The following is a 20,782-nucleotide window of genomic DNA, read 5'->3' as shown; positions in this document are numbered from 1 at the left end:
GCCCTGGCCTAATGGAAAATCTGACACTGGGTGCATGTATCGTGTGTGCATCTGTGTATGGTGTGTGGTCTGTCAGGATCCAAGGCTGGCCACCATGCTAAAAAATTTCCACCAACCACAGACAAAATGTTACATCCACTTCTTGTCACTTCCTCCTCAGATGGAATATTTAGGTGCTATTTATTTGAGCTCATGCTGGCATTTGTTAAGTTTCTCTGTTTGCAGATTGTAATATTTATTCACGTTGACTACCCCTAAGAAGGAAACGTCAGGGAGAAGCCTCGTACAGAAATTGAAAATGCAATGACTGCAGTTTCATACCATTGGTTTTACACAGACAGCTTATTGCTCCCATTGTCTTGAATCTGCACAAGAATTGAACAGGTTAGTACTATACTATTCTAAGTAATATCCCCACAGCCCTTTCAGATACTAATAGCGTGCTTGTTTCATTCTAGTTTGTGTCCTGCTATATCTTTTCTTACTGTATTTAACTGACCTTTACTAGCCACAATCGAAAGTAGTGTGATTTATTGTTGTTATACATGCCTTTGTGTAATAAGAAAATTAGGCTTTAGTGGCAAATGTAATAAATTCCACCAAACTATTTTACACTAAAACAACTGGATAAATAGTTTGGTGTTCATGAAATGACTGAAATAAAAGAACTTGCAGCAAAATTCACATGGCCCCTTCACTGCCTGAGAGGTCAGCAACCAATTACGAAAGGTGGTAAAAACATATATACTATAACATAGTTACATAGTTAAATAGTAGAGGAGGTTAAAAAAGACTTCCGTCCATCAAGTTCAACCTATGCTAAATTTAGACAACAGATACTTTATCCTATATCTATACTTATTGATCCAGAGGAAGGCAAACAAAAAACCCCATTAAGGGGAAAAATTATTTCCTTCCTTACTCCAAGAATTGGCAATCGGATTAATCCCTGGATCAACATCCTTCCCATGTATACTTATTTGGTATATCCCTGTATACCTTTCCCATCTAAAAAGATATCCAACCTTTTTTTGAACAAATCTATTGTATCTGCCATCACAGTCTCCATGGGTAATGAATTCCACATTTTAACTGCCCTTACTGTAAAGAACCCTTTCCTTTGTTGCTGGTGAAATTTCCTTTCCTCCAATCTTAAGGGATGGCCCCGAGTCCTTTGTACTGCCCGTGGGATGAATAGTTCTTTTGAAAGCTCCTTGTATTGTCCCTGAATATATTTGTATATAGTTATCATATCCCCTCTTAGACGCCTCTTTTCTAATGTAAATAAATCTAATTTAGCTAGCCTCTCCTCATAAGTTAGAATGTCCATCCCCTTTATTAATTTGGTGGCTCTTCTCTGCACTCTCTCTAGTTCCATAATGTCTTTTCTTAGGATTGGTGCCCAAAATTGTACTCCATATTCAAGGTGTGGTCTTACTAATGCTTTGTAAAGGGGCATAATTATGTTTACTTCCTTTTCATCCATTGCCTATTTGATGCAAGATAAGATCTTGTTTGCCTTTGCAGCTACTGAATGACATTCGGCACTATTGCTAAGCCTGCTGTCTACAAGCACTCCTAAATCCTTCTCCATCAAGGATTCCCCCAATATATCTCCATTTAATTTGTAAGTCGCCTTTTTATTCTTGGATCCAAAATGCATAACCTTACATTTATCTGTATTAAACCTCATCTGCCATTTACCTGCCCACGTTTCTAGTCTCTCCAAGTCCTTCTGAAGAGAAATTACATCCAGCTCTGATTCTATTACTTTACACAATTTAGTATCATCAGCAAAGATGGAGACTTTGCTCTCGATCCCAACCTCAAGGTCATTAATAAACAAGTTAAAAATCAGGGGTCCCAGTACCGATCCCTGAGGTACTCCACTCACGACTTTAGCCCAACCTGAAAAAGTTCCATTTATGACAACCCTCTGTTGTCTGTCCTTTAACCAGTTTTCAATCCAGGTGCATATATTATTACTGAGTCCAACTTTCTTTATTTTGTACACCAACCTCTTGTGTGAAACCGTATCAAAAGCCTTTGCAAAATCTAAGTAGACCACATCAACGGCATTACCCTGGTCTAGATTCCTACTTACCTCCTCAAAGAAACAAATAAGGTTAGTTTGGCAAGATCTATCTATCTAACATACTAATGATCTATTTTCCGAAAGCCACCGAAGATTCCTCCCTAGTGAAATAATGACAATTCTTATCATATAAATAACACAACACCACAAATTGGAGTTTATGATGATGGATCTGGTAAGTTTCCTTATGATGTTATGTGAAAGGTGAATTATATGATTTAAAAATAAATCTGCTCCGCTAACACTAATAAGATATTTTACTACTTAGTGTGAAATATGACAGCTGAAGGATGAATGTTAACTCAATACAAAGAGAAGCAACATGGGGAATTATTTTATATAGAGAGAAGTATAATTGTTCATAGATATCCACTTTCTGTTCACTTAAGTTTGAAGGACTTAGACAACCATTTGGCAGGCGCCCTCCCTCCACTTAAGTCCTGAACTAGGGAGTAAAGAGAAGGAGGTTGGTCCCTGACACTTCTTTGGGATCCAGTAAAGTATACTTTCGGTCCACATCCAGAGTCCATAATTTCAGTAGCTCTGCTCCAAAGCTTGATGGATAGTCTGAGGGAAACCGCTTCCTTTCCATAAGATTTTTGCAAAAGTATGACATAAACATTGAAAGATGTGTTATTTAAAAAAATGTTTCATGTGCTGACATTTTGTGTGCCGCAACTGTACACCAGGGAATATTGGCTGCTTTGCCAAATGTATCAAATTTCTATAAAACAGTTCTAGATTTCTTTTGATTTTATAGGTTGATTCCGTGTTATAACACAAACCGTCTTCTGGGATGATGAACACGTCGGACAATTTAACGACCTGCCAGCCACAGAAAATCCACGTTTTCATCCCGATCTTCCTGAGTTTTGTGTTCTGCATCGGTTTTATAATGAACTGTATCAGTTTATATATATTTTGGTTCCGTATAAAGCAATGGAATTCCTTAATGATCCTTCAGTTCAACCTGGCCATCTCTGATGCCATCATCACACCAGCAGCTCCTCTAATTATTATATATATTTTTACTGACCACTGGACCTTTGGAACATTCTTTTGCCAGTTTATAATCTTCTTACAAAGCGCTCACATATACGGAAGCATATATTTCCTCACCTTAATCAGCATTCACAGATACTTCACAGTTGTTCACAACATAAAAAAGTCTGTATTAACCGGAAACTCATTTATTACAAAAGTTTGCCTCATTGTCTGGGGGTGTCTATGTCTTCAAGGTTTTCCAATTTTCTTCACCTTGAAAACATCTGATGTTCATGGAGCCACCAAATGTCTCAATTTACATCAAACTGAACTGGCTGTTCTATTATTTGTCTTGAGCGTGGTATATCTATTATCAGGGATTGTAATTCCTTTTGGGATAACCATAGTTTGTTACAGCCTGTTGAGTAGATATATTCTCAAAGTGAATCCCGTGAATTCTCTAAGCAAAGTTATGATGTCTAAATCCATACAAACAATAGGTGTTTCACTGGTTATATTTATTATCTGTTATGTTCCAGTACATATCACAAGAACAATAGCAGTTACTGTTAAATTGTTTTTTCCATCGTACTGTTCTTTACTGGAAAGTATGGAGGTTGCCTATTATATTACCTGGATGTTATCAGAAACAAACTGCTGTTGGGATCCTGTATTGTACTGTTTTGGTTCAAAAAAGTTTAAAAAAGTCTTTATGAACTCATTTGTTTATATGCGCTGTTTAAGGGAGGATCAGCCTGACACAATGGACAATACACGGCATGTCCAAGTAGAATCAGGGTCAGGGATATCTTCAGGAAACCCTTAGTATGAGCCACCACCAACTATATATGCATATGTATCAATGTCAGGAGGAGAAGGTTGTGAGTAAGAAGAAACTATCCAGCTCTTAAGCTCCAAAAGACAACAAGGCTGAGCAAATATGGCCCCTTAGAGCCCAATAGAGTAAACAGGCTGTAAGGTGTCTTCTGGCATGGGGAGGTCTCTTATGGAGCCAGATGTTTTAGTAAACATGGCTCTACACCATACCATGGTTTCTCACATGTTTCAGTGTTTGAAAGTTACTAATATTGCCTCAGAAAATAGTTGAAGTGAGGGAGGGGTTACGGTGCAAATTCTATATACTCAGTAGCGGCTAATCAGATGTATGTGTATATTTATCATAAATAGTGTGTATTACAATAAAGCAGATGGTTCCTATTGCAGGCAGTGATGCCTTTTAATGGACCCACATTATAGTTCTTCATTTAGGCGTAGTCATAGTTTGTTACTGTCTGATATCAATGGGGATTTCCAGCCGAGAATGGCCCAATGGCCGCTTTTGAGTATATAGAATTTACCCCTCAGTGGTGAAAGTGTTGGTTATCAATTCGTAAGCTCTTGGGCTCAGTTCTAGCCTCAGGTGTTTTTATCTTTCAGATCGTTTGGAAAGTTCATTATCTTTTTGCAGCTTTAATATTGATAACAACATCTCCATTCTTTATTTAGAAAATATGTTACCAGGAAAAAAATACAGATACTTCTTGTTTTCCAGTATGTCCTTCCTTATTGAGGCTGCCAAAAATCTGCCGATTATGTTCCACTTACAGGGGGGTTGCATGAATGCCACTTGCGTATGATTGCAGAGTGCTTTGTGTTTGAAAGTCAGCATGTACATCTAAGACATTATGATCTGGTTGCGTTTGCTATTGTGAAATGGAAGTCAGCAGTTACGTGGCTTCAAATATAATTGATTGTCTAAAGTTGTGCCAGGACTAGCTCTGCTTCCTCAATATGTATATACATTCAGTTTCCCTTTACTGTAGTTTCTCACTTTCTCACTTTAGCAAACACCTTTCAGGAAGCAGTCTGTGGCCCCTACTCCAAATTCTGGGAATACGTCTTTCCGCGCTGGAGAAGGGTTAGCCACTCTCAGCTGAACTTCTCTCCGGCACAGGGAAGACGGCTTCACAGCATATTGAATAAAGGCCTATATTTTATGTATATGCTATATGGAGGAAGCCAGTAAAACCAAGCCCCACCAGTAATGTTAATATAATAATTATCGGTTTGAAAGAATTATACTGCCATTACTCATCTATATGTTGTGTATATATACATTGTGTTATATAAAAAATATGAGCATTTCATATTTACTGTATAAATGTATGTACCTTTAATGATATATATATATATATATATATATATATATATATATATATATATAATCAAAAAATAAATAGATGATACCGTTCTGTGGCTAACGAAATGCTTTTATTTGTGCGAGCTTTCGAGATACACTGATCTCTTCTTCCGGCGATGTTAAAATGAATGAAGCAAGGATAACTTAAAAACAGTGTCTCTTGGAATGTTATCTGTGCTTGTCCTTCCCCCGGTGTGGATGTGTTTTATGGCTAGAGGTGTCAAAGAGGAACTGAAAGCAAGTGAAGAAAGAGTGTGTATGTGTAGCAGTGTGAATAAAAATGAATGGAGAGCCCACAGTATAAACAGTGCTCTACACAAGGTGTGTGTGGAGTGAGAGGGATATAAATGGTGTGGGTGGGTGTGGAAATGTGAGAGTTTGTAGCACAACTAAAAGTGTGTGTGGATACTATGTGGTCCCTATTGGTGTATATGGATGGAAAAATAAGGAGTATTAGTATGTGTGAGAGACAGCTGTGTGTGCATACATATAGCACAGTATGTACAGACATGGCCTTTAGCGCTCATGGGAAGAGAGTTCGCTAGTGTCAGTAATGACTCATAAAATTTCGATCTCTGTTTAGGCCACTGCTAAGTGTCCCGAACAGTTGCATAAATTTGTATTCATGCAACCGTCTCTCTTTTGGGGTTTTAAGATTACCTTTGAGTATGGCAACCCTCAGATCGTTCATCTTATGGCCAGAGTCAGAGAAATGTTCGCCAACAGGACTGTCTCTTGTTCCGCGTGTGATGCTGTGGCGATGCAGGTTCATTCTCTTGTTTAGCCCCTGCCCTGTCTCACCTATGTAGTAGCAGCCCCCTGGGCATTTCATGCACATGATGAGGTACACGACATTGCTGGAGGAACAGGTGAACCCTCCTCTGATTTTGTATTCCCGATTCTTGTGTGGTATTTGTATTGTGTCCGCTGTGTAGAGCATTGCGCAGGTTTTGCATCTTGGGTCCTGGCATGGTTTTGTCCCGCATTCAGTTGTACTGCTGAATACTTTACTCCTCACCATAATATTCTTGAGATTATGGGGTTGTCTGTATGATAATAAGGGTGCTTCAGGGAAGACCTGTTGCAGTCTTGTATCTTCCTGGAGGATGGGTTGTAGTTTCCTGGCGATCTTGCGTAGGGCTCCTAGGTGTGGCTTATATGTGACCACCAAAGGAACCCTGTCGCTTGTCTCCTTCTGTTTGTATTCAAGGAGATCACTTCTTGGTATTCTGGTGGCTTTGTGAATTTGCTGGTCTGCAATTCTGTGGTTATATCCACGGTTTATAAAGTCTGATCTCAAGGCTTTAATCCGCTGGTCTCTGTCTGCTGTGTCGGAGCATATCCGGTTGTATCGTATGGCTTGACTGTAGATGGTTGCATGTTTGGTGTGTGTCGGGTGGAAGCTGTTGTCCCTCAAATAGCTGGCTCTGTCTGTAGGTTTGCGGTATACAGAAGTCTGTAGTTGGTTGTTCTTTATAGTAATGGTGGTGTCTAGAAAATGTACTTCATCCGGGGAATGGGTGAGTTTGAGGTTGATGGTCGGGTGGAAAGTATTGAAGTTGTCATAGAACTGTAGGAGGTCCTGTTCGCCAGAGGTCCAAATCAGGAGGATGTCATCGATGTAGCGAAGGTATGTAAGGGGTTTCAAGTGACAGGTGGACAGAAAGTCACTTTCCAGTTTTGCGCAGAACAGATTGGCATACTGTGGCGCCATCCGAGTACCCATAGCGGTCCCGGTTGTCTGGAGGTATGTGTCATTTCCAAATGTGAAGTAGTTATGGGTCAGAATAAATTCAATGCATTTAGTCACTGTCTCTGTGAGTGGCTCCTGCGATCCCAGAAAGTATCTGCAGGCTGAAATCCCATCCTCGTGGGGGATGTTTGTATAAAGTGACTCTACATCCATAGTTGCTAGTAGTGTTCCTGTAGGGAGGGGGCCAATGGCATTCAGTTTGTTTAGCAGGTCGGTGGTATCCTGGATATAGCTGGGTGTGTTCCTGACAAGTGGTTTTAGAATGCCCTCCACCCAGCTAGAAATATTCTCGGTAAGTGTGCCAGATCCAGAGATAATAGGGCGCCCAGGGTTACCCTCTTTGTGAATTTTAGGGAGCATGTAGAATGTGCCAGGTTTTGGGTTAGCTGGTATCAGGTCCAGAATTTGTTCTCTTGTGTGGATCGGGAGTGTTTTAATGATCCTGTTGAGTTCTCGCATGTATTTTTTAGTTGGATCCTCCTGCAGTTGGGTGTAGTACTTTGAATCAGAGAGTTGCCTGTGTGCTTCCCGCAGGTAGTCTGTGGTGTTCATTATGACCACTGCTCCTCCCTTGTCCGCAGGTTTGATTGTTATGTTGTGGTTGGCCTTTAGCGATTCTATGGCTCTCCTCTCCATCAGTGTCAGATTATATGTTTGTTTCCTTACTTTGTCCAGGATGGTGGTTTTGGCGCTGTGTCTGAAGCTTTCAATGTACCGGTCCAATGTGGGGTTGCGCCCAGTTTGTGGGATCCAGTTTGATTTTTGCTTCTCCCTGCTCATGTGCAGCGGCTCTCCTTCTGCAGTGTTGGCATAATCTTGGTTGTGTCTGTCATGGAAGAACTCCTTAAGACGCAGCCTTCTGAAGTATTCTTCTAGGTCACTGCACAGCTCAATCTTGTCCATAGGCTTGGTAGGGCAGAATGTGAGACCCTTTGATAATACTGAGGACTCTGCTTGATTAGGTGTGTAATCTGAGAGGTTAACAGTGCAGTCCTGTTCTTGGTGACTGTCAATGTTTGTATTATTAGTTGTTGTGCTGGCTGATGCAGAGTATCTCATTCTTAGCCTCAGTCTGTGCAGTTTCTTTCCTTATTGCTAATTAGACCCTTCAGGAGTTTTTCATGGAATGTTTGGAGTCCTATCCATGTGTCTGTGTGTATTTCTCCGGTCTCCAGGATGCTGTCTATTGTCACCTTTGTCTTTCTCCTGTTGCTGTAACAGATGCTGATGAAATGGTTCCTTAATCTTTCTGAGTTCCTGGTGCACAGTTGTTGGGAGAATTTTGTGTTGTATGTGGTAGCAAGTGGGTTTTTGAGGACGAGTCCTTTCGGGATCAGATGCTCCTTCTTGCATTTGCTGAGGAAGATGATATCGCTGTCTAGATGTGCCTGTTTTTTCAGTAAATCCTTTAGCTTCATTTGGGTGTGGTACAATGTTGTATCTTCCATATTTTCATGTAGAGGTACTGTATCAGTACGGTGTTAGCCGAGCTTCAATAATCAAAAAATAAATAGATGATACCGTTCTGTGGCTAACGAAATGCTTTTATTTGTGCGAGCTTTCGAGATACACTGATCTCTTCTTCCGGCGATGTTACAATGAATGAAGCATGGATAACTTAAAAACAGTGTCTCTTGGAATGTTATCTGTGCTTGTCCTTCCCCCGGTGTGGATGTGTTTTATGGCTAGAGGTGTAAATATATACACCCCAATAAAAAATATACCCCAATAAAAAGTTTTAATCTTTTCATAAAGAGTCTAAGGCTGCATCCCCGCTAGCGCTCAGCTCGCTGAGCGGGCGGTGCTTGGCAAGGTGACTTGCATATATATATGCAAGTCCCTGCTCACACGATGCGCGCCCGCGTACGTGCGGGCACACACGCTCACAGGCGCTCGGCGCTTAGGTAAACACATTTTTTCAACATTCTTGCACGCTCAGCTTCCCCTGCAGCTTCCCCCACCCCGCTCCCCTCCCTACCCCCCGCGAGCGCTTGCAAAAATTTAAAGGGCACCCGGCGCTCATGCTTGGAGAGCTCTCCAAGCATGAGCGCACTCAGCGCCAGCGGGGACAAAGCCTAAGAGGCCAATTCACTAAACTTCGATAAGTTCAGTGCATTGCCGAGCGGGTTCACATGTTGTTACCGCACTATAACAAATGTGCGTCAAATCGGTATTCACTAAGAAAAATCACAATATTTTTATCGTGCGGTAACAAAAAAACAAAATCTCACTACTTTGTGTGTTTTTTCCCCCCATATACTTATCGCACTACTTGTGTTTGCTTAAACTGCAGCCTGGAAGAGCTGCACGGATGCATGCCCCGGTATCGGGTGCTGGTATCCCCTGTGCGTTTAAATGTCCAAGTCACATGACGCAGGAGATTTAAACAATGCAAGGGGATACCGGCACCCCATACCGAGGCCTGTAACTTGGGAAGCAGGGGGTCCCCAAGGCTGAAATTAATGTGGTTCAGCTCAGATGCTATTTGTTATATATATATACAGGTGCAACGGCCGGTTGTAGACTGCTTGCCTTGAGAATTCTACACTTAAACCCATCCCATGCTGTGAGATTCCTGCAGCCAGACTAATGGCCATCATTAACACAGTGGGGGTTCCTGCATTTGAATGGGACTCAGGCTGTGTGAATCCTACTGGGCTGTGAGTCCTATTCAAATGCAGGGACCCCCGCTGTGTTAATCCAATGGGCCATTACAGCCTGCTGTGGACAATCTCACCAGTTACTGTGAGCTGGTCACAGATTTTCCTTGGCAAGCAATCTACAACATGCAGTTGCTTCTGTGTTTCTGTATATGTATTTATGTGTATATGTGTATATATATATATATATATATATATATATATATATATATATATATATATATATATATATATATATATATGTGCGTGTGTGTATGTGTGTGTATATACTGTATATACATATACAGTGTTCAACAAACCCGGTCGCCTGGGGCGACTCAAAATTGCTCCTTGGCCCATTGGCCCAAGCAGCCCACGTGCTGTTGTTTAAATTCCCCCGCTCGCGCTGAATTTCCCCCGCACGCTGAAGGAGAAAAAAAAAAAAGACGGAGACGGGTTCATGTTGCTGGAGGAGCTTTCTGCTCCTGCCTCCGGCTCCCTGAACATTGCCTTCCCTCTTCCCCTCCTCCCCCGCCTCTCTGAGCACATTTTCTCTCCGCATGGCAGCCAGAGAGGGCCCCCGAAGTCCCCAATGACCGTCGCTTACCCACAGTGTCCCCTGCATACCCCCAATGGCCACCGCTTACCCCCAATGTCTCCCGCATACCCCCAATGGCCGCTGCAGGCCCCAGCATACCTCCGATGTATCCCGCTGGCCTCCGCAAACCCCCAATGGCCGCCGCATACCCCCGCAGACCTTCGATGTCTCCCACAGGCTCCCGATGTCGCCCGCAGCCTCCGATGTAGCCCGCAGCCCCCAATGACTCCCACATACCTCTGATGGTGAGCGGGACTGAGCAGCTCAGTTTCTGGTGTGTTGTGAGAGTGTGTGTGTGAGAGAGAGCGTGAGTGAGTGAGTGTGAGTGAGTGTGTGAATGAGAGTGTGTGTGTGAGAGAGAGTGTGTGTGAGTGAGAGTGTGTGTCTGAGTGAGAGTGTGTGTATCTCTCTCTGTTACTCTCTCAGTCACTCTCTCACTCTCTGTCTCTCACCCTCTCTGTGTGTGTGTGTCGCTCTCTCCCTGTGTGTCGCTCTCTTTCTGTGTGTGTGTCGCGCTCTCTCTCTGTCCCCCGTCTCTCTCTCTCTCTGTGTGTCGCTCTCTCTCTGTGTGTCGCTCTCTCTTTCTCTGTGTGTCGCTCTCTCTCTGTGTTGTTCTCTCTCTCTGTGTGTCGCTCTCTCTCTCTGTGTCGCCCTCTCTCTCGGTGTGTCGCTCTCTCTCTGTGTCTCTCTCTCTATGTCGCCCACTCTCTCTCTCTCTGTATGTCTCTCTCTGTGTCGCTCTCTCTCTCTCTGTGTGTCGCGCTCTCTCTGTGTGTCGCTCTCTCTCTCTTTCTCTCTGTGTCGCTCTCTCTGTGTGTTGCTTTCTCTCTGTGTCGCTCTCTCTCTCTTTCTCTCTGTATCACTCTCGCTCTCTCTGTTTGTCACTCTCTCTCTCTCTCTGTGTCGCTCTCTCTCATCCACACTCTGTATCTCTATCTGTCTCTCTCACACTGTCTCTGTCTCACACTCTGGACCTTGATATCTTATTTACCCTTTATATCTTAACTGCCCTATACCTAGGCCGAAATAAATAACCTATACTGCTTTCTTTCAGATTTGACTCTCAAGTTTCACACGGGAGACATCGGAATCCCCACTAACCCAGAAGACAGGTAAGGAACACCTCCCCTCCAACATATAACATTGCTGGAATGAGGGTACCTGGACTGCGGATCAGGTAAGATCACACACACACACACACACACACACACACACACACACACACACACACACACACACACACACACACACACACACACACACACACACACACACACACACACACACACACACACACACACACACACACACACACACACACACACACGTAACAAGGACTAATTGTAGTACAGTATAATGTAATACAATTAATAAACTTATATGAAAAACGAATGTTGTTCTTACTAGGAATTTATTCAATTTATTTTATTTGATTTTTTAAAAGCGGGCCTGGGGGCGGGGTTGGGGGCGGGACTAGGGAAGGGTTGGGGGCGGGACTAGGTGGCGAGTAGATTTTTGTACGCCGAGTAGATTTTTGGGTGATTTGTCGATCACTGTGTATATATATATACCACAGTACAGTGGTGAGAAAAAGTCTGTGAACCACTTAGGATTTTCATATATTTCACATATGTCAGACCTAAAATATTATTAGATCTTAAAATATATCAACAGATAAAGAACACAGCCATGGGCACAAACTGCGCCCCAGCAAATGCAAATTTATACCTTTGGTGGTGGGAGGCCACGTCCGTTTTCACAGATCAAAATACAGAATACACCCATAGACATGTGGCTAAGGTACATTGATGATATGTTCATTATATAGAATGGCACTATGGAAAATCTAAAGAAATTTGTTAAACATCTCATCTATAATTATATGAGTGAAAAAATGTTTGTCTGTCTGCACTCTCACTTCATTGGCCTGACAGTCACACCACCCTTAGCATATCCCCTCCCCAGTCCAGTAGGGTGAGAATAGGTGGGGGTGGGGGAACTCTGTGTTTAGGGAAGAGAATAGGGCTGCAGAGTGAGAGGTAATTCATACACACACATCCCACACTAATACATGCACACACATCCACACTAATACATACACACACATCCACATCCACACTAATACATACACATCCACACTAATACATGCACACACCCCACACACATCCACACTAATACATACACACACATCCACACACCCCACACTAATACATGCACCCCCCCACACACATCCACACTAATACATCCACACACACACATCCACACTAATACATACACACACACACACACACACACACACATCCACACTAATACATCCACACACCCCACACTAATACATGCACACACCCAACACACATCCACACTAATACATACACACACATATCCACACACCCGACACTAATACATGCACACCCCCACACACACCCACACTAATACATGCACACACCCCACACACATCCACACACAGACCCACACACCCACACTAATATATACACACACATCCCACACTCATCCACACTAACCCCACACACACACATACAGACTAATACATGCACACACCTCACACACATCGACACTAATACACACACACACATCCACACTAATGCATGCACACACATCCACACACATCCACACTAATACATACACACATCCCACACTAATACTGTACATGCATACACCACACACACGTCCACACTACTACATCCACACAAACACAAACACACATGCACACTAATACATCCACACACACATCCATACCAATACATATATACACACACACATACACACACACACACACACACACACACACACACACACACACACACACACACACACACACACACACACATTAATATATATGCACACACCCCACACTAATACACACACACACACACATATATATACATGCACACACCCCACACACATCCACACTAATACATACACACATACACATCCACACTAATACATGCACACACCCCACACACATCCACACTAATACATACACACACACACACACACATCCACACTAATACATGCACACACACACTAATATATGCACACACCCCACACTAATACACACGCGCACACACATATATATATACATGCACACACCCCACACACATCCACACTAATACATACACACACACATCCACATTAATACATGCACACACCCCACACACATCCACACTAATACATTCACACACACATCCACACTAATACATGCACACACCCCACAGACATCCACACTAATACATCCACACACACCCATACACCCCCACACTAATACATACACACTCACACTAATACATACACATTAATACATACAGGGGTAGTGGAGAGAGGGGGAAGCGGAGAGAGGGGATAGCCGAGAGAGAGGGGGTAGCGGAGAGAGAGGGGGTATCAGAGAGAGAGGGGGAGTGGAAAGAGAGAGGGGGGTTAGTGGAGAGAGAGACAGGGGGAGCAGAGAAAGAGACAGGGGGAGCGGAGAGGGAGGGTAGTGGGAAAATTAAATCCCGGGCAATGCCGGGTAGATTAGCTAGTCAATAATAACCAGAACCTCAGACTAACAGAGTCCAACTTCCAAAAACTTCCTCGACCTCACAATCTCAAAATCTGAAGATTATCACCTAAAAACGGTAAAGAAGAAGAAGAAAATACCAGCGCAGAAATTCACATAATAAATTTTAGTAGGGCATAGTAAAAAAATATACATTTATAAAAAGCACATAGACAGTGCCTCATAGAGCATAAACAGTACTATATACAAATATAACAATGTTGCACTAAAATCGATACAATGTTACCAGATTTACCGTGCAGGTCACAAATTGATCTTTAGAAGTAGTTGACAAGTTGAAAGGCAATGTAATGAATGTCCACACTCAGAGGGAAAACAACACCAATATGGAAGGCACCCGCTCTTGGCTTGACGGTGTACACAGTCACACTCCAAATGTGGAAAGGTAAGTTCAGCCTCAGATAGCACTCCCCCTCCGATCGCCACTGCAAACAGATGCCAGCTTCACTTGGACATGGATCAGATCTGGTTAGGGGATGCACCCACTCCCGGTCCTCAGCGTTAGGCTTCACGTGACGCAATCATGGAAGTGAGAGAGGGCTTGATCACCTGAATTAGACCGCAGCTGTGGTTGTTAAACACCACTCGACCTCGTATTCTGACTGGATTCAATGTTTCATAATAGAAATAGCCAGATGGGCAATAAAGAGCTAATATAGATTATAGAGCAAAAAGAAGAATAGCACACAATCTATTTCCTTCCAACACATTTCGTATCAACAGATACTTCATCAGGGAATAATTAATAATGAGAGTGTGGATATTTAAACCTAAAAGGTGTTGAAATCTGGGTGGGATATAATGTGATAGAGACAATGGAGTTTCAAAAAAAAGTTTCAAAGACCATCAAAATTAACCCAAAGATGCCAAAAAGGAGAGTAACGAGGGCCACTCACATGAGTGAAATAAACTCATATTTGGCTGACAATCATTGTAGAGAGAGCAAATACTACCATCAAACACCATATTATAAACTCCCTTAAAATAAAGAAATGATATTGAGATCTTCATTTAACCCAGACGGGATCATAGTATTTAATTGGACATTCCAATAACTCTTGTTTTGAAAATGTTTTTATTCTGTCATCTTTTGTTATTTGGTCCCCTAAATATTTAATGTGGTTCGGATTCCATTTGAAGTTGAAATTAAGTTGAAGTAGTTTTACCATATCTTTAGGAAGATTTAAACTAAGGGCCATAGATTTGGAATGATTAATTTCATAACCTGAAAGAGAACCGAATTCCGACAAAACTTGGAAAAGATTAGGGAGTGAAGTAAGAGATTTAGAGAGCGTCAATAGTATATCATCTGCAAAAAGAGCTATCTCGAATTCCTCTTTTCCAACAGAAATACCCGTAATATTGTGATTCATTCTTATCCGGCAGGCTAATGGTTCTATGGCCAAGGCAAACAACAAAGGAGACAGTGGACACCCCTGTCTGGTTCCATTTAATATTGGGAAAGGATCAGACAAAGAGTTGTTTGTTTTGACAATGGCCGTTGGGGTGGAATATAGCATGTTTATGCTATTTAAAAATTTGGGTATGAATTCCATCTGTGAAAGCGTGGCCATAATGAACTGCCAGTCCAATCTATCGAATGCTTTTTCTGCGTCTAATGAGAGTAATAGAGATGGGCATGCTGTTTGTTTCGCCACATGTATTTACTGTCCTCCTTGTGTTATCAAGGGCTTGTCTGCCCAGGACAAAACCCACCTGATCCGGATGGATCAATCTAGGGAGAATACTATTTAGTCTAGTGGCCAACATTTTTGCATATAGTTTTAGGTCTGTATTTAACAGGGAAATAGGTCTGTAGCTAGAACACATCTGGGGTCTTTTTCTTCTTTTGAGATTACCACTATGGTTGCTCGTAGCATATCTTTAGGTGGGGAAAGGCCGAGAAGCATCTCATTAAATATCTTGGTTAGATATGGGAGAAGCGTTGTGGAAAATTTCTTGTAGTAAAGATTAGAAAATCCATGCGGACCATGGACTTTCCCAATTTTCAGGAATTTAATTGCCTCCAAAATTTCAAGGGTCTCTATAGTTTTTTCAAGGTTTATTATATAATTCGGTTCCAATGTAGGGAGTTGGCATTCTGTTCTGAATCTTTTTTACCCTCTTATTTTTAGCTGAGTCTCCCACTGGGCCAGGTAAATTGTAAACGGATGTATAGTATTCTTTAAACGTGTTGTGTGATGGTGAAGAAAAAAGGCGCTAGCATTAATAGTGTTCACTCCTAATTATGCAGTGAATATAATAAATCAATCAAGTGATACAAAATAGTTCAGTGAAAAACCGTGATAATACCGTGAAAAATAAATGAATTAAAACCCCCTGCTCAAACCCAGCTGGTAGGGACTGGTTTCGTAGGTCCCCCAATTTGTAGAAATCCGTTCACAATCCAGGGGGAGCACATAAGGGAAATAAAACAAGAATACAATCTAAGTGCAGACAATATGACAAATGGTGAAGAAATATACTAAGTCTTGGCTCTTTAGTCCAGCCTACTCGCAAGATGTAGATAAAATACGGGCAATAAGGAACACTGTTTCTTTGCAGGAAGACCTCTATTTCGATTGTGATGAAGACCTTCAATCTCAGCAAAACAGCGGTGTATATAAGGAAGGAAAGATATACATAGTGCAGACCAATCATAAAACACGTGGCTTTTATAGGATTAAAAAATGAACACTTACAATATGACCATTCAAATAATGCATATATCACGACAATTGTGATGGAAGAGAGAATGCTGTGGACATCTGGCTCACCCCCCGCCTCCGGTCTGCAATCACTGTTTAAGACACCGCTAGGTTGAGCTCTCCACCTCCGGGGCTCCCTCTGAGGCGTGTCGTGCCGTCGCGTCACCCCTGCCTTCGGTCTTCAATTGCTGAGTAAGACACCGCTAGGTTGGGCTCTCCCACTCCGGGGCTTCCTCTGAGGTGTGCCGTGCCGTCACGTCACCTCCGGTTCGCCACGGCACGTCACTTCCGGTTAGTTGCGACACGTCACTTCCGGTTGGTGTTTCTGGGTCTACGAGCTCCTTCCCTGCTTCTCTCCTCCAGTGGGCGGCTACCACGCTACGCGTTTCACCAATCAGATGCGTGGCTTCGTCAGGAGTGTACCGCCCCCTCCTACCTAGCAACCTAATATACCCTCCATAATTGGCAATTAATAAAAGGTGTTTACTTCTAAAAGGTCTGCACTCATTCATGACGTTAAATACTTTATTGGCAATTTCATCTGTGTATATAAGGGAGTATATAAGCAATTATTATAACAAAAATGTTCAATCGATCTAAAAACGGGATATATCAAAGGAAAATAAAGAAAAATTAAAAATTTGTTTATTATGAAATAGTATAAATGAATAATGTAATAAAAATAATTATATAAATAATCTTAAAATGTATATATTCCATAAATTAATATATCAAAATCCAAATTTGGAAATATGTAAAGGAATATACAAAAATGTTACAGAAACACACTGCGGGGAAATTTAAAGGGGCAATTCACTCAAAAGTGGCGAATACTATACACATATAGAGCGGGGGATCCAGTTTAAAAAATGTAAGCGCAGGATCCAGTCCAAAAGGGAGGGATCCAGTCTAAAAATAAAATGGAAATAAAAATGTAATATTATAAAATGGAGGGATCCATTCTAAAAATAGGGGGGTGCCGATCTAAAAAAATGGGTAAATTGATATAAACTCCATAATGTACAAAGATACTCTCTAATAGAGACTCACTATACTAGAAATAAATATAAATATCAGCATATCGATGGGGCACATATATTCACATAGTAAACAGGAATCAAACAACATGACCAATTTACAAGTTATACAATGAAATGTATATCAAAAAATGTACAGTGGCATATCAATAAGGTGCATGATGGGGTATAGGTCGAGAGGATGCAAATAAACATATAATGTCTCCTAATCTAGAAGTACTAATACAACATTCTAACAAGGATCTAAAAACGCAACCCAGAGATGGTAAACCTTAAGAGGACAAAAACGAGAAGGACAAGAGAAACATGATTAGCATCTCAAAGTAACAACATTCACAGAAAACGTGCTATTTCTATTTCCATGTTTAGGCCCCTGGGAGAGAGAGTCCGCAACCTGTATATCCAGAATGATTCTCTCTTTATGAGTTCCAGATTGCGATCTCCCCCCCGCCAGTGGCCCGGAACGTGTTCTATGGCCATGTAGGTCAGACCTGCAGTGTCCCCCTGGTGTTTCTCCATGAAATGTTTGGATAGACTATGTGTATTAAGGAGTCTCTTTATACTGCTCAGATGTTCAATAATCCTGACCCTTATTGGTCGTTCCGTCTTCCCTAGATACTGTAATTTACATGGACACTCCAGGAGGTACACTACAAGGTCCGACCTACATGTCAGGCATGATTCCACTTCAAAGCTCTCCCCCGTAATGTTAGAACTGAATTTAGTTTTGTTCATGGATTTGAATTGACATGCCCTGCATGTTTTACATCCATAGAATCCCTTATTCTGTTGTAACCAATTCTGAGGTTTAATCTTCCGTTTAAGGGTACTTGGTGCTAATTTGTTTTTCAGGTTGCAGGCTTTCCTGAAAATTATATTCAGATGTTCAGGTATTTCCCCTCCCAGTATGGGGTCATTCCTAAGAATGCCCCAATGTTTAGTGATAATCTTTCTGATTTCTTTCGCCTCCCCATTAAAATTAGTGAGAAATGCAAAGTCCAGTTTGTTATTTTTATTTTTAACCTGATTCTTTACTTTAGGTTTTAGGAGATCCTCTCTATTTAATCCATCTACTTTTAGTAGAGCCTCGTCTAGCTTGTCCTCCCTGTAGTTCTTTTCCATAAATCTTTTTTTCAATTTATTTGATTGTAATAGAAATGTTTCTCTATTACTACAGTTGCGTTTGATCCTTGTAAATTTACTGGATGGAACTCCGTCCATCCACCTAGGAAGATGACAACTCGTCCACAGAATATAATTATTCTTATCTGTTTCTTTGAAATAAGTCCTTGTTCTTGTATTCTCGTCTTCTATATATATCTCTAGGTCTAAGTAATTCACTTGTCTTCTGCTAAAATTAGTTGTAAATTTTAAGTTCAAGTCATTATTGTCTATTACGGATAAAAATTCGCTTAACTCCCTCACTCCCCCCCTCCATATTAAAAACACATCATCGATGAACCGACGCCATAGGACCAGGCCCTCCCTAAGCTTGCCCTCTGGCCAGATGTTATCCTCCTCCCAAGATGCCATGAAGAGGTTGGCATAGCTGGGGGCGAACCTGGTCCCCATCGCCGTTCCCCGCTTCTGTAAATAATAATCTTTGTCATACCAGAAAAAGTTATGTTGTAAAATAAACATGATTGCGTCAATAATAAAATCTGCTTGTATTTCTGCGAGATCCACATGCTTTAATAAAAATCTCTTTATAGCCCTGCAACCTTTCTCATGGTCTATTGATGTATATAATGACACCACATCACATGTTGCCATTATATAATGTTCCTCCTATTTAGTTTTGCTTAGGCTGTTCAGCAAATCTATAGTATCCCTCAGATATGCCTTCTGTTGTATAACATATTTCTGCAGGAATACATCTATGTACAGCGACAAATTCGCCGTCAGTGAGTCAATCCCCGAGACAATTGGTCTGCCTGGGGGATTGACTTCACTTTTATGAATTTTTGGCAGGTGGTAAAATACCGGTATTTTAGATTTGTCGCTGTACAGAAATTTATATTCACCTTCATCAAATACCTCCAGATCTCTCCCCCTATCCAATAATGATTTCAACTCCTCTGTGTATTGATTTACAGGATTTGTTCTTAATTTAGTGTATGTTTGTTCATCACCTAGTAGTCTCTGGGATTCCTGATTGTAATTAACCCTATCCATCAGGACGATTCCCCCCCCCTTTGTCTGCCTGTTTTATTACCAATTCATCATTATCCACAAGTTCCTTCAGGGCTACTTTTTCCTCTTTGGTAAGATTATCCTTTAGTTTTTGTTTCTGTGCCAAAAGGTTTTCAAAATCTGTATTAATCATCTGGAAAAACGTCTCCAGATGATTCCCCTTCGCAAAATGTGGATAAAAGGAGGACTTAGGTTTCAATCCTGTGTGTATCATTTTTTTCTCTTGTGCAACAACTGGCGGAATATGAATTGTCATATTGTAAGTGTTCATTTTTTAATCCTATAAAAGCCACGTGTTTTATGATTGGTCTGCACTATTGGCCTCTTACTGAAATTATTTGCCTGTAGTTTTTCCGGGAGGGTTTTTTTTAATGGATAGATTCTAGTTCTGATATTTTTTGTGTTAGTATTTCGATTTGTTTTGTTTTTTCTTTTCTTTTTCCGAGAAGCCAGAGCAATCAGCTTGCCTCTAATCACTGACTTATGAGCCTCCCAAAGGGTAAAAGAGGAAACCTCTGAGGTGTTATTTATTTCAAAATATTGGGCCAGTTCATCTTTCATTAATTGGAGATTTTGTGGGTTCATCAGTAGAGATTCGTTTAAAGACCATGACCTTGTTTTGTTTTTGGCTTGTGAGTCCCCCCAATTTAGTTATGAGTGTAGAGTGGTCCGACCAAGCAGAGGGACAATTATTGCTGAGGAAATATTCACTAATTTGTTGATCTACTAAGATATTTTAAACATTCAGGGAAGTCCAAAGGCTTCTCTGTCTGTGCTCTGGTGTTTAGGTAGCTTTTATTGTTGTTTTTTCCCCCCTAATCCTTTAGGGTTTCTGTCGGTTTTAGCTCAGGGTGGATATTTATTTATTTATAAAATATTTTACCAGGAAGTAATACATTGAGAGTTACCTCTCGTTTTCAAGTATTTCCTGGGTTTTCAAGTATGTCCTGGAGCTGAGCAGAACTTCGACCAGCTCGTTCAGCCTCCTGGCCACGCCC

General features: G+C 41.4%; 1 protein-coding gene across 2 annotated transcripts; it reads left to right on the top strand.

The window, feature by feature from the left end:
* The first annotated feature begins 230 nt into the window (after positions 1–230).
* LOC142472417 (P2Y purinoceptor 4-like) lies at positions 231–5,213 on the top strand. Of its 2 annotated transcripts, none has more exons than XM_075579508.1 (2): positions 231–384; positions 2,856–5,213. In XM_075579508.1, the coding sequence occupies exon 2, from the start codon at positions 2,892–2,894 to the stop codon at positions 3,903–3,905; it is 1,014 nt and encodes a 337-aa protein (XP_075435623.1). In that variant the 5' UTR covers positions 231–384; positions 2,856–2,891; the 3' UTR covers positions 3,906–5,213. The 2 variants fall into 2 exon arrangements, with proteins under 2 accessions (XP_075435623.1, XP_075435624.1); XM_075579509.1 differs by lacking the exon at positions 231–384 and adding an exon at positions 1,876–2,125.
* The last annotated feature ends 15,569 nt before the right edge of the window (positions 5,214–20,782 follow it).

This window comes from Ascaphus truei, chromosome 21 (genome assembly GCF_040206685.1).
Source record: "Ascaphus truei isolate aAscTru1 chromosome 21, aAscTru1.hap1, whole genome shotgun sequence".
Taxonomy (NCBI): domain Eukaryota; kingdom Metazoa; phylum Chordata; class Amphibia; order Anura; family Ascaphidae; genus Ascaphus; species Ascaphus truei.
This window is presented reverse-complemented; position numbering and strand designations above follow the sequence as displayed.